The sequence below is a fragment of the Crinia signifera genome, chromosome 19 (genome assembly GCF_055691185.1).
Source record: "Crinia signifera chromosome 19, ASM5569118v1, whole genome shotgun sequence".
NCBI classification, from domain to species: Eukaryota; Metazoa; Chordata; class Amphibia; order Anura; family Myobatrachidae; genus Crinia; species Crinia signifera.
The window spans coordinates 101074202-101087763 of NC_139226.1; the positions used below are offsets into that span (position 1 = coordinate 101074202).

A 13562-nucleotide genomic window follows, 5' to 3' on the forward strand; every position below is an offset into this window, starting at 1 on the left:
CTCTGGCGGGGGATGCATTCTCCATCCCATGGGATTTCCAGCTGATATATGCGTTTACGCCGTTTCCACTCATAGCAAGAGTGCTCAAGCGCATAAAAAGAGGGTCCGCTTCAGTAATTCTGATTGCCCTGGACTGGCCGAGACGGGCCTGGTATTCGGACCTCAAGCTTCTTCAAGCGGATGTGCAGTGGCGTCTCCCACTCAGACAGGATCTTCTACAACAAGGACCATTCATCTACCCCGGCTTAGAGTCTCTACGTTTAACGGCGTGGCTGTTGAAGCCGACTTGTTAAGGAGACGTGGAATACCGCAGTCTGTAGTTCCAACTATGCTGAAGGCTAGGAAGGAGGTGACCGCTTCTCATTATCACAGGATTTGGAAATCCTACATAGTCTGGTGCGAAGCTAGATCGGTACCAAGGGCAGTGTTTCATCTTTCCCGTTTGTTGGAGTTCTTACAATCGGGTTTAGAGAAGGGTCTCAGACTGGCGTCTTTGAAGGTCCAGGTGTCTGCCCTATCGGTGTTTTTTCACAGAAGGCTGGCTCTAATTCCGGAGGTACAGACCTTCTTAAAAGGGGTTGTTCGTATACAGTCTCCCTTCGTTCCGCCTTCAGAGCCATGGGATTTGGAGTTGGTTCTGAAATTCCTAAGATCTGATACTTTTGAGCCCTTAGATTCGGTGGATCTAAGGTTCTTGACGTGGAAGACGGTCATGTTGATGGCGCTGGCTTCGGCCCGCAGGGTGTCGGAGCTTGGGGCTCTTTCCTGTCGTTCCCCGTTTCTGGTTTTCCACAAGGACAGGGCGGAACTCAGAACTCGCCAGGGTTTCCTTCCGAAGGTGGTTTCGGCGTTCCACGTGAACCAGCCTATTGTGGTTCCAGCCCTTTCACGAGATATGAAGTCCTTGGACGTGGTGCGCGCTCTGCGTGTCTACGTTTCCAGAACAGCATCGTGGAGAAAGACGGATAGTCTTTTCGTGTTGTATGGAGCAGGAAAGAAGGGTTGGCCGGCGTCCAAGCAGACGCTGGCTAGGTGGTTGTGCCTCACAATCAAGGAGGCCTACGCTAGGGCTAACCAAGTCCTTCCTTTAGGGATTTCCGCCCATTCAACAAGGGCCGTAAGCACTTCGTGGGCTGCGGCCAGAGGTGTTTCGCTCACACAGGTTTGTAGGGCGGCCACTTGGGTGGGTGCTAGCACCTTCGCCAAGTTCTATAAGTTCTATAAGTTTGACAGCTTTGCCAGTGAGGAGGCATCATTCGGCAGAGCTGTTTTGCAGGATTCTCAGCGCTCTCCCTCCCGGGTTTAGTGCTTTGGTACTATCCCACACGTGTAGACTGCAGTGTCCCCTGCTGCTGGGAGGAGAAATAAGGAATTTGGTACTTACCGGTAATTCCCTTTCTCCGAGGCAGCAGGGGACACTGCACGCCCTCCCAGCGCTTTATTCCTGCCATCTTACAAGTTGTTTTACTTTAACATTGAATGTTTGCCGATTGCAAGTTGTGAGTTCTTGTTATGAGTTATTCTTGCTAATCTTTTCTCTTCTGCGAAGTGTCTCCTCTGTTCCAGGGATCGAGCCCTGGCCCCTATCCTCTCTCGGTCACAGTTTCTAAGACTGGAGTCTGCTGGGGGATAGCGGGGGGAGGAGCCAGCTGTATTCAAATTTCTTAAAGTGCCGACTCCTCCAATGCACCCACACTATCCCACACGTGTAGACTGCAGTGTCCCCTGCTGCCTCGGAGAAAGGGAATTACCGGTAAGTACCAAATTCCTTATATCCAGAGGCACCAAAATGAAACTGTGTGCTACCCATGTGCTATGAAAATGGGTGCGGTTAAGCGTCATGATCCGCCCTTTCCATTACTCCGGGTAGATGCTGGGCTTCCTTCGGGGAGCGCAGTGCCGGCTCCTGTCATTGAGCAGTAGATGTAATTTTGGTGACATCTGGGTGCAGGCCACACCCCTCTTGTGGTGCAGTTTGCTGTATCTGCCTTTTGCCTCTGTATATACCATCCATTTGAGGAGCATTGTACCCAGGAAGAAGAATATTGTCATTTTACATTTCATTTATGCACATGAAGGAAGAAGAGGAAGTACCAACTGAGGCGACAAAGGAGGATGATCAGGAGCAAGCAGAGCCAGCGAATGAACAGAAGGATTCCGATTCCGAAACAAAACCAGAAGAGAAAAAGCAGGAGGAGAAGACTGAGGGAGAGAAGGTAGAGACCAAGGTAACATGAAAGAGCGGTCACTTGGTCTTCGCTAGTAATATTGCGGCATGTGATGTAAGGATTGTTACTAGAACTGTGTAAAATGTATATTCTCCTGATTCCACTAGGACACAAAGGAGAAGGAGGAACCTGCAAAAGAGGGAGATGCTGCAAAGACCCCCGAGGAAGAGCCCAAGAAACCTGCTCCCCCCAAGAAGCAGAAGCTGGTTGATGAAATCGGAGCTGCGCAGACTGTAAATGATATTCCTGATTTACCAGAGGAGGACATAAAGAAGTCTGCCACGAAGTAAGTGACTAGCATCCACTGTCCATCTACACAGCTTCCCCCAATTTTCACCGTTGTAACAAGTGTCCGAGAACTAAATGGGATTCTATCGCTGTCTCAGACTCCAGGAGCTCACCGAGCGAGACCTCGCGAAACATGAGCGAGAGAAGGCCGCAAATAGCCTTGAAGCGTTCATATTTGAGACTCAGGTATGTTAGACGTCATAGTTTCTGTTAAGCAAAGGAAATCTGTGCAGGCCAGGCATTTCAGAATAAGAAGAATGTATTTGTAAGTAATCCTGAATTTCTAAAGCTAAACTCTGTATGGTTTGCCTTAGGATAAGCTTGAGCAGAAGGAATTCCGCAAGGTATCTACGCAGGAGCAGAGGGAGGAGATCGCCAATAAGCTTAGCCAGGCCTCTTCTTGGCTGGAAGACGAGGGATACGCCGCAGCCACAAAGGTATAGGAATGGAGGGGTCAGGCCTGAATATAAAAATAATAAAATGGCAATGCCGGAAGCTGAATTTGTGTAGTTTGCTTCCAAATCAAATGAGGGGGGTGTATGTTGAATAATCAGTGGCCAATAGCCACACCGCTTCCAGCTTCTCCTATACCACTGGCCTCATGTTTCCTGGTTTTACTGCAGCACAGCAGGTTATAGCCTCTTAGCCAGCAATGGGGCTCGCCAGAATGCCCCCGTTTATCTGGGACGAGCATCCCAGTTTACTGGGGGCAGGGGACGCGAACCCTGCCTGTCTGTGTTTTAGGGAGATGGGCAGGGTTAGGGGGTGCGGAGACCAGCAGGGAACTCCTTTTGGAAGGGAACGAGCAAGCGGCTCGTGCACACGTGTCCCCTTGTGGGGGTTGGCGATCCGACCGCCAGACCCCCGCTGAAAGACGGCGACTCCATCTGTACGTTGCTTTATTGCAGCATCTACATCTAAGTTCTGTAGCACACTGCGTTAGAGTGATGCACAAGAACCTAAAGCCTGATACGGGCTTACTGAGCAGGGGACAAATTCGACGGTGGGGGCTTTGCGCATGCACGTATTTGTGCATATGCAGACCCCAATGTGCAAACGCTTTGCTGTGGTGTTTGTATGGGACGGCAGAGAGGCGTGTATTGGGCCAGAGCAGGAGAACACCCAGGTTTTTATGGGTGTCCCCATGAAACCACTGCACATTTCCATCGAATGCAGGCAGGCTGACACCCGCCCCCTTTTTAGCGAACCACAGCGGAAAGTCAGTTTTCACTGACTTTTATTTCTGAATGGGAGAGAAATTATTTTGTCCCCTTCTGTCACATGCGAGGGGATGCCTTCTCGGACACATTCCCTCGCACGCTACAGAGGGGATGCGGGGGCGGTGACCGGTTCGTTAAGCAGGGCATAAATACAGGGCTCTTTTTGCAATGAGAATTCTCAATGTGTGTGTGTGTGTGTGGGGGGGGGGGTTGGATTGGTGGTAAACTGGCATATGGTTCCAGTCGGATGAGATGGAAATGTAGCCGTTTGTGCACCTGAGTTAATTTGAAGAATAATTACCAGACCGGCACATATTGAATGGGGAGTGCTAATGGAACTTCCTTATGTCTGAAGGTAAGTGAAGTTTGTAGAGCCCAGGAGTATTGCCCAATGGAGGAACCTTATTCACTCAGAAGACTGTAGATGTGCAAGTAGGCAGCCATTGATGGTAAACCTATACCTGGCTTTGTGGCTACATGGATAACTGAGGTTAGGATGGTCCTCTTTGAAGAAAATAACTGGTATGGAATGGATTGTCTGTGCTGGTATGGTGCAGAAGAATCAATGCGTTTCAGCGTGTTAACGTCTTCATCAGGAGCTGTGCCTGGAATTGGTTTCCTGTGCCATAATGAGACCATGAACTTCTCTTACGTTAATGTGCTTCGTTTCCTCGCAGGAGCTTAAAGACAAGCTGAGTGAGCTGAAGAAGTTGTGCAAGGCATTGTTTTTCAAGGTTGAGGAGAGAAGAAAGTGGCCAGACAGACTGACAGCACTGGACAGTTTGCTTAATCACTCCAGTATTTTCTTAAAGTAAGTGAAATGTGTTTTGAAGGGATTATGAGTTTGATTGTATATGAACTAAATGACAGCATAATTAATGGCCATAGCCTTTTTGTTGCTTAACGATATCTGAGATTCAGTTGATTTGTGAATGAGCAGAAATGGTCCATTTTTGATTTGAAATAGATAAATGGGTCCAGTATGTTTACATTTGTGCTGCAGCCTCTGTATTACATCCGCATGGTCTTGCTGACAGTAGTTGCTTTGCTGCTGGTCCTCCTCTATCTCTCACTTCACTGTTTGTCTTTGTGACTCAGGAGTGCCAGAATGATCCCTCAAGATGATCAGATATTCACAGATGTTGAGCTGAGTACGCTAGAAAAGCTGATCAACGACACCTGGGTAAGAACAGATCTGTGTGTGAGCTGAATGCTAAACCTCTTAGAAGGTGGTACGCCTTTATTAGCACTGGCGCTGCTCCATTGCGGTCAAAGCTTGTGTATTTGAAAAGCAACACGGTGGGATTTCTGGAGGAGCAGATGCTCGTGTGTGAGTTGAACGAGTAAAGGTGCCCATACACTAGTACGATTTGGCCTTTTTCGACACTATTTTGATTCATCGAGCTGATGAATCATGTGAAAAGTGTCAAATTGTATGATATTTACTTACCATTCCGATGCACGGTCCTACGCGCATCTGATCAGATCCGTAGATGGTCGCCACTGCACCAAGATTACATTGTATACCGTGGTGATGAATGGGATCGCATGCGATACGCAAAATTACTGCATAAGTTGTATCGCGTGGAATGTTTACACTTGGGGAAAAAAAGGTGGTTTTTAGAAGTGGATATGATTAATATGTACAAATACATCAAGGCACAATACAGAAGGGTCAGGTGCTTGTCTATGCAAAGGACACACAGGCATCCTGTAAGGTTAGAAAAACATGGATTTCATACACCGGAAAGAATTCTTCAGATAGAGCGGTTACAATTTTAAATTCTATACCAGAAAAGGTTGTGATGGCTGATTCAGTTAATATATTTAAGGAAGTGTTAAGACCAATTTTTAGAGGAGAAAGACCTCCAGGGATATGACTTATTTATATTGTGTAGTGGGAGGAACAGTAAGGTAAATATCAGCCATATAGCAATTGGAATACTGGTGAAGGGATATTATAGTTTCAACCCTTTGATTGCCAACATCTGAGAGATGCACAAAATATCCGCCAAGAATGGCAGCGTCTCTCATATTTGTTATATAAATTAAAATAAAAATAAAGATGTATTTCCTATATAAAGGTAACATTACAGGTCATTATGATGGATAACAATGTTTGCATGGCAATTTTCAACCAAATTGACAAATTCACTTGGCACTCAAAGGGTTAAAGACAGGTTGAGCTTGATGGACTGACTTGTGTTCCCCCCCATATCCCATCATTCTCACAAACTGTCACTATGTACATATAGTGCACTCTTATAAATTTGTGATGTTCTGATATCTCAGATATTTGGGTCTAAATATATGATTAGAACTTCCATACATTTATTTCCAGACTTGGAAAAATGAAACTCTGGCAGAGCAGGCTAAGTTATCACCCACGGAGAAGCCTATCCTGTTGTCCAAGGATATTGAGTTGAAGCTGGGAGCTTTGGATAGGGAGGTTCAGTACCTGCTCAACAAGGCCAAGTTCTCCAAACCAAAAGCTAAACCCAAGCCGAAAAGCAATACCACCAAATCAGAGAATGGTGCGAATACAACGGAGGCTGATGAAAAGGTTATCCCCCCTACAAAAGAAGGCAGCACAGAGGGTGAGCAGAGGAAAACTACCCATAACTGTACTGTGGTCCTACTGAAGCCGCAGTGATGGTGCAGCTTTTATCTTCAGAGTTGTCTTACAGCGATAAATAGTTTATCGGTTTTATTTTGGTTATTTGCAATTGGTAACTGTGGCGCATACAGCGATTTTATCTGTTCAAATGTTACGCTTCTAAGCTTTTCATTTCCTTCCCCTCCACCTCCAGAACCACCCAGTGATCCTGAGCCTGCAAAGGAGCCTCCAGCACCAGAAGAGAAGATTCTCGAGATAGCAGGTTCAGAATCAGGTAAACCAGGGCACGCACAGGAGTTTTAAGTCTCTGGTCACATTGTAAAGATTGTGAGTATGAGTGTTGCACCAACATTGTACCTTTTTTTTTTTTTTTTTTTTATACACGATAGGCCAGTTTCACATGAAGTACTAACATTGCCTAATGCACAAACAAATACATATTCTGTTCTGGGGTTCAATCCGTATACTGTTGTACCGCGAATCCTCATTTAAGATGGGTCATTGGAAAATCTCCTTTTATTTTGCCAGATTCGACGACGCAGGAATCTCCAGAAGAGAGTCAGAAGACAGAGTTATAGCCTGCGTCACCCTCAACCTGTGTTGGCATCCATATTTATTGACATTACTTTTTTTGTAATGGACCCTTACGGTTTCATACCAACTGAACTTGTTTTTTTTTTTTTTTTGGGTTGATACTTCACAAAAACTGCAATTAAGATGTATATTTGTCCTTTCGGAGCAAACATTAGAATATATTTTTTTCGTCCCTCTGTATTTGCTGTGTTTTATTTAACTCATTTCACCAGAAAAGCCCCCTAAACCCACTAGTCCGTGTCTTTTTTTTTTTTTTGTCTGGTTCACTCACTCAGACAATATTGTACCCAGTAGTTTTGGGCTTACGCAGAAGCTCACCAATGACAGGCTTTGTTAAACAGAAAGTGAAACATTTTGAATCAGACATGAATAGATCTATCAATGATACTGGACTCTGTTTTGGACTTTGTGGTACAACACCATTGTCTGATTAAAAAGGCAAAAGCGTCCTCACCTCGAGACTCCATTCACTCATTCTGCAGATAGGTCCGGGTGTCTGCAGTGTTCATTCTCACACCTTGCCCCTTTAAAAAAAACATGTATTTACATTTTTTCTTCTGCCTGAGGTGTCTGTTTGCTGTGCTGATTCTAGCACAGTATGGTCTGTCTCCTTGCTGAAATACAGACTACACTGTGCTAGAAGCATCACAGCAAAGTGACACCCCAGGCAGGAAAAATAACTGCGTGGCTTTTGAAAGGTGCAGGGTGTTTCTTTTTCGCTCTGCATTTAGGAATGTCCGCTGATGTGCACGGTTCTTTAAGAAGGAGGTTATTTGAATGATGCTTTAGGGGAGCACATTGCTTTCTTGCTGTGTTTTTAAAAACCCCTTACCTATTGCATATGCATAGGGAAAATTGAATATATAAATCCCACTGGTCCTTAGCACTTAAACTATCAGCACTTCCCTTCATTTCTGTGAAAGTAAGTGAGGCTGGGTTTTTTTTTTCTGTAAGAGTCCCTCTCCTGTTTGTTCTTGGACTCTAATAAAACACTTTATTTATAATTATGTGGGTGTGTTTTTTTTATTTTACATTTTGCAGAGTAGCCTGAATTGCAAGAGCCACCATTAAGGCCACCATTAAACTGTGAGCGAGATGTTTGTCAATATTTGACCAGTCACTGAAGAGGAAAAGACTTGCACATTTACAGTCCCAAGCCAGACAGGGCAAGATTGGCAGCTCTTCGGAGGGAGCAAGAAGCCGGCCATGAAGGACTTTGTATATGTGCCCCTATTTTTTATGCAGTGAATAATACATCTCAAATGCCAAAATATTGTAGGGTTATGAGCGAAACTGTTGGAAACGTCTTATTCTTGATCATTGTTTGAAAATGTAGTTTAACGGTTTGAAACTACCGACAATCCTGTTTCCAGGGGTCTTAGGGGAATATTGACTAAAGCTTCTAAAAATGAGTGAAGTGATGTTGCCCATAACAACCATGTTCTGGCTAACTTTCTAGGATGCAATTGAGAAATGTTAGACATAATCTGATGTCTATGGGCAACATCAGAACTTTTTTCTTTCCATTTTAAGAATCCTTAGTAAATGTACCCCCTTTTAATGTGTTTGCTAATACATCTCTGTATGAGCAGCAATGTATATGTGTTAGTGGAGTGGTTTTTGTCTTCATTTGCTTACCTGACCACTGGTAAAATTGTTTAATTTTTTAGGTGTGTGGATTATTTTTCTTGTCCTGTCTTATCCTCTGTGCATTTTTTTTCTCCGGTTCTTTGAATCCAAGCAATCCTTGCCTCATATTTGATCCACCTTACCGATATTTCCTGCCTAGTGGGTGTAAGATGGGTTTGGGTTCTACCTGCTCTCGCAACCAAAGCAAGTTTGCAGATTTGGCAGCAATAGAAGACCAAGTTGTGATTATTTCTGTACAAGTTTGCACTCCTTTGCTGAATTAGCATCATAAAATAATGAGTCTGGCCAATTCTGTACAGTCACAAGGTTCCTGAATGTATTTTAATTGCTTCTTCTTTTGTGCTTTTGAATTATGAAAATGTGTGGCTTTCCAAAGCTCACAGGAAAGTGGTGGGTATTTTGTACAACCTGTGACGTTCTCTTAACCTCATGATGTAAGACGATGGCTACTAATTGCATCCAATTGGTCTTTCATGACTAGTTCGAGCTGCTTTACCATTTGACAGATACTAGGAAAAATAATAAAATTCTTTATATTTCTGAAAATGATCTTGTGTTGATTGTGTCCTGACTTGGATGTCTGCATAAAGTCTTCTATTGCTCTTTAATTCAGAATAGCAGTATTTTCACTGGAGCAAGTCTGGCCAACCTATGGCTCTCCAGCTGTTGTGGAACAAAAAGTCCTTGCATGCCAAGCCAGTTTTGCTAAAGAGAATGCTAAAACTGCAGCAGGGCATGCTGGGATGTGTGTTTTATTGACTAAGTTTCTTATATAGCGCAGCATATTCTGTTGCATTTTACAATTAGAGCAACAGTGATGGCACCTATCTTTGCGAATCAATGACTATCTATTGCATAATGGTTCTGCCAGATTGCAAAGGTTCTACATGGGCAGTATGATATAGACACACAGTAATGTTGTCTTGGGGTTAAGAGAATGGGAAAATTTGGGTGGTTATGGAATCTGATGTTTAGAAGTAGTGAGTTTTCAGTTGTAGAGTCAAGGTTGGCCAGGCCTGCACTGGAAGGGTCACATCACAAAAACCTAATTTTAGGGATCTCGTTTTCCCCTGACTAATGGATTTACTGCATATGCTAACAGGAACAATAAAAAACAAATGAGAAACACAAAATAATTATACAAAAGACAATTCATTTCATTGTTTCAAATCTCCAGTGTACAGAAACAGTGGGGTGTATTCAATGCCGCGGCCAGCGATCCTCGCTGTTTAACCCCCGTGCCGGCCGCTCACAGGACGGCGAGAATTCCCCAAAACAGCGAGACCCGCGGCTAGTGCAGAAAACTCGCTGTATTTAGCCGCGAGTCTCGCTGGTTCAGGAGCCGCATACGCCAATTTCCCCTCGCTCAAAAAATGGAGCGAGGGGGAATTGGCGTATGAGGGGGCTGCGTTGAATACGGTCAGGGTGAGTGGTGACAGCGAGCAGGAAGCTCTGCTCGCTGTCACCACTCGCCCACAGCATTGAATACCTGCCAGTGATCAAAAAACCATACTATTCACATATAAATATATTCCAATGTTATATGTGAACTACAAAGATTATTTGAGTAGTCCATAATATAATAATTTTTGTCAATTTTTTTTCCATGAAATAATTGCACTCAATTTACCTCCTTTTTTTTTTTTTAAATTTATAAAATCTAGGATACCATGCCAGTACTTGGCCAGGGCGATTATCTGAAGAAACAGATTCCGGAAACTATTGTCAGGAGATACAAAATCAGAAGCTATCTTTGCATATAAACGAAGATCGATACACAGATGGAGCGCCTGTCTGCAACCTGGCGGACAGGAGCTCCATCTGAAAGGGACATGCGAGCATCTCGCGTGTTCCCGTCGGCATGGTGGCAGCAAACTGCTTCCCTGCCAGTCCCCACTTCAGGGAGATAGGCAGGGCGAGTAGGGGCTGCGGGAAGCCAGCGGCGGGCTCTGACAGAATGGGGTTTGCATGCCCCTTCTGTTGGATGGCATGTGGCGGCGATACTATCGCCAGGAGCAGCTCCATTTGGATTGAGTATTTGTACAGTAGGGGTTTCCGGTTTTAACCCTTAGAGTGCCAAGTGAATTTGTCAAAATAGGTGTGTAAATTTTATTCATTATGACCTGTAATGTTTACCTTCATATTGGGGGAATATATATATATATATATATATATATATATATATATATATATATATATATATATATATATATATATATATATAAAAATTTTTTTTTTACACTTTTTTATTTGAATTTGTATCTCCATTGTGAGCAATGTTGGCCCCCAGTGGAGGCATCATCCCTAATACCTGGGCAGCGGGGTCAGTGTAGCGCTAGCGGGCATGAGATCCCTGCGGTGTATGTGAGATCAGCGACGGGGTCCCTGCGGCAGTTGGGAACTAGTAGTTCCCATCCACCGCAGGGACCCCGTTGCTAATCTCGCAAACGCCGCAGTGACCCCCTGCCTGCCAGACCCTACAGCATGCCCGCCTGAGACACGCTGCAGAGTCTAGACAGGAAGTTCCCGCTGGTTCTACTCGGCGGTGAACAGTTTCCTGCTGTGGGAAAGGCAGTGAGAGCCGGGCCGCCAGGTATAGACCGAGTGAGGCAGCATTATAGGGATGGCCGAGGTGGCTGTGTGACCGACCAGGCTGGCCCCTTACATAAGGGACCAGCCTATCTTGGTATGCTGAAATCTACCCCTAGATCTTTCAAATAAACAGGACAGGTAAATATTGATACACAAAATATGGATGCTTCCTTTTTTGAACACACAGGTATCAGTATAAACAGAAGACCAATACTCCCCTCTGGATGTTGGCCTCTGTTGATCACAATGCTTCCAGATGATAGAGATTCAGCCGATCACAGTTGACTCGAAGAATATGTAGGATGAAAACACATAAGGATATGTACAATGGATGAATCTGGTTTCATATGGTAATATTTTCAAAATGTTCTAAGAACAAACAGCTGGATGTGTACCAAATTCACATGAGTAATGTTATGCTCAAATGTGTAATGGTATCTTTCAGGGACAATAGGTGGCGTACCAATATATACCGGTCTGGTCTGCCCATTGTAACCACTTAAACCTAACAAAGCCGCATATACACTGGGTGACCTGACTATTTAGCTAAGCGCTGAAGCACGATCGCTCAGCACACCCCCGGTGCTGAGTGTTGTTTATTCTCTGTAAAGGTAGTGCAAGCACTGGCTTTCCCTCTCTGCGGGCGACGGCGATGCACTGCACTGATGGCTGTGCACTGCGATGAAGCGATTGGTGCCTTTTCTAAGTGATCTAGTCGGATCATTTAGAAAAGGGGCTGAAATTGCCCGGTGTGTATGCCCCTTAAGACAGGCATGTCCAAACTATGGGCCTCTAGCTGTTGTGAAACTAAAAGTACCATCATGCCTTGCCACAGTTTTGCAGTTAGGGAATACTACAACTGTGGCAAGGCATTCTGGGATATGTAGCTTCACAACAGCTGGAGGGCCATAATTTGGACATGCCGGTCTTAAGACCTAAAGCTATTCTTTTTACATCATGCAAACAAAAGTAACCTCTAAAGGGGTGTACACACAGGCTGCTGGTTAGTGCATTTGTAAACTAATTCCATGACTTTTATATTTAATTTACCACTGTTTTAATACTGCCATTTATGCCACTGTATTTTACTCTTATATTTTCTTCCTGCTACCCCACTGTATGTTATACCTCTACTATAATTGCCCATTCTCTCTACCTGCACCTCATGTCACCTGTCTGTCTACCCCTCCTTCTAGATTGTAAGCTCCTAAAGGTGCATACACATACGGGCGAAAATCACTGGCAACATGGGCATATATTCAATGCCGTGGGCGAGCGGTGACTGCGAGCAGGACTTTTTGCTCGCAGTCACCGCTCACCCTGTCAGTATTCAACTGACCCCCCCTCGTTCGCAAATTCCCCCTCGCTCCGTTTTTTGAGCGAGGGGGAATTTGCGAATGTGCCTCCAAAAGCTGCGAGAATCGAGGCTAATTACAGCGAGTTTGCTACACTAGCCTCGGCTCTCGCAGTTTAGGGGAATCCTCGCCGTTCTGTGACTGCGAGGATTCCCCCGGAACGTTGCATAGTGCGAGCGGCCGGCGTGGGGGTTAAACTGCGAGGATCACTGGTTTTCTGTGATCCTCGCAGTTTAACCCCCTCGCCGGCCGCTCGCACCGGCATTGAATACTTGCCACTGTCTCTGTGCGACCATATTGCCAGCGATTTGTTCTCACAGCACCCTTCTTGCATTTCAATTACAGTTCTCTTACTCACCTACCATCTCTACCTGCATCTCTTCTCACCACTCACTTCCCTATAGCTCAGCTGTATTGTGTAGTAAGAATTGTGTTATGTCTAGTTCTGTGGGGATGTGGTGATTTGGTCTACAGCATGATGGTTGACACCATTTTCAACAAGGGAAAAGGTCATGCCCTACCATCCACTAGGCATGGTGGGAGAATAAAATAGTGTGCCCGAAGCATGGTGAGCGATGCGAGGGGATGCAGTGCACTTTAAACTGTGTCCATGTCAACTGTGTTGACGTTCGGGTCAAAAAACTGAAAAACCCTATGTCGACCTAGACATTGTTGAACTAATGACCTTTCGACCTAGAACCATGTCTACCTAGACCAATGTTGACCTTTTCCCATATCGACATAATGGTGATGAACTAATGACCTTTCGACCTAGAACCATGTCTACCTAGACCAATGTTGACCTTTTCCCATATCGACATAATGGTGATGACCTAATGACTGTCGACCATCATGCTGTAGACCAAATGATCCCAACCTGTTCTGTGTACCCTGTACTGTTGTAATGTGTTCTATATGTACGGCGCTGTGTACACCTTTATAAATAAAAAATATAATAATAGTGCACTAAGCAATTATATTTATGGGGATTTTTTTGCTGTGTCACCCCCCCCCCTCT

The 13562-nt window shown here is 44.8% G+C and overlaps 1 protein-coding gene across 2 annotated transcripts in view; it reads left to right on the top strand.

Annotated features, from left to right (window-relative positions):
* The window catches only part of HYOU1 (hypoxia up-regulated 1), a 37742-nt gene extending 28599 nt beyond the window's left edge, over positions 1 to 9143 (top strand). Inside the window, exons 17-25 of one of the 2 annotated variants that reach the window (XM_083163029.1) lie at positions 2079 to 2228; positions 2336 to 2514; positions 2615 to 2702; positions 2831 to 2953; positions 4414 to 4547; positions 4835 to 4919; positions 6078 to 6333; positions 6547 to 6680; positions 6882 to 9143. In XM_083163029.1, the coding sequence (XP_083019155.1) occupies positions 2079 to 2228; positions 2336 to 2514; positions 2615 to 2702; positions 2831 to 2953; positions 4414 to 4547; positions 4835 to 4919; positions 6078 to 6333; positions 6547 to 6656 (1125 nt within the window). In that variant the 3' untranslated portion in view covers positions 6657 to 6680; positions 6882 to 9143. The remainder of the gene's footprint in view (positions 1 to 2078; positions 2229 to 2335; positions 2515 to 2614; positions 2703 to 2830; positions 2954 to 4413; positions 4548 to 4834; positions 4920 to 6077; positions 6334 to 6546; positions 6681 to 6881) is intronic. The other variant, XM_083163028.1, reaches the window with a different exon arrangement.
* Positions 9144 to 13562: the final 4419 nt, after the last annotated feature.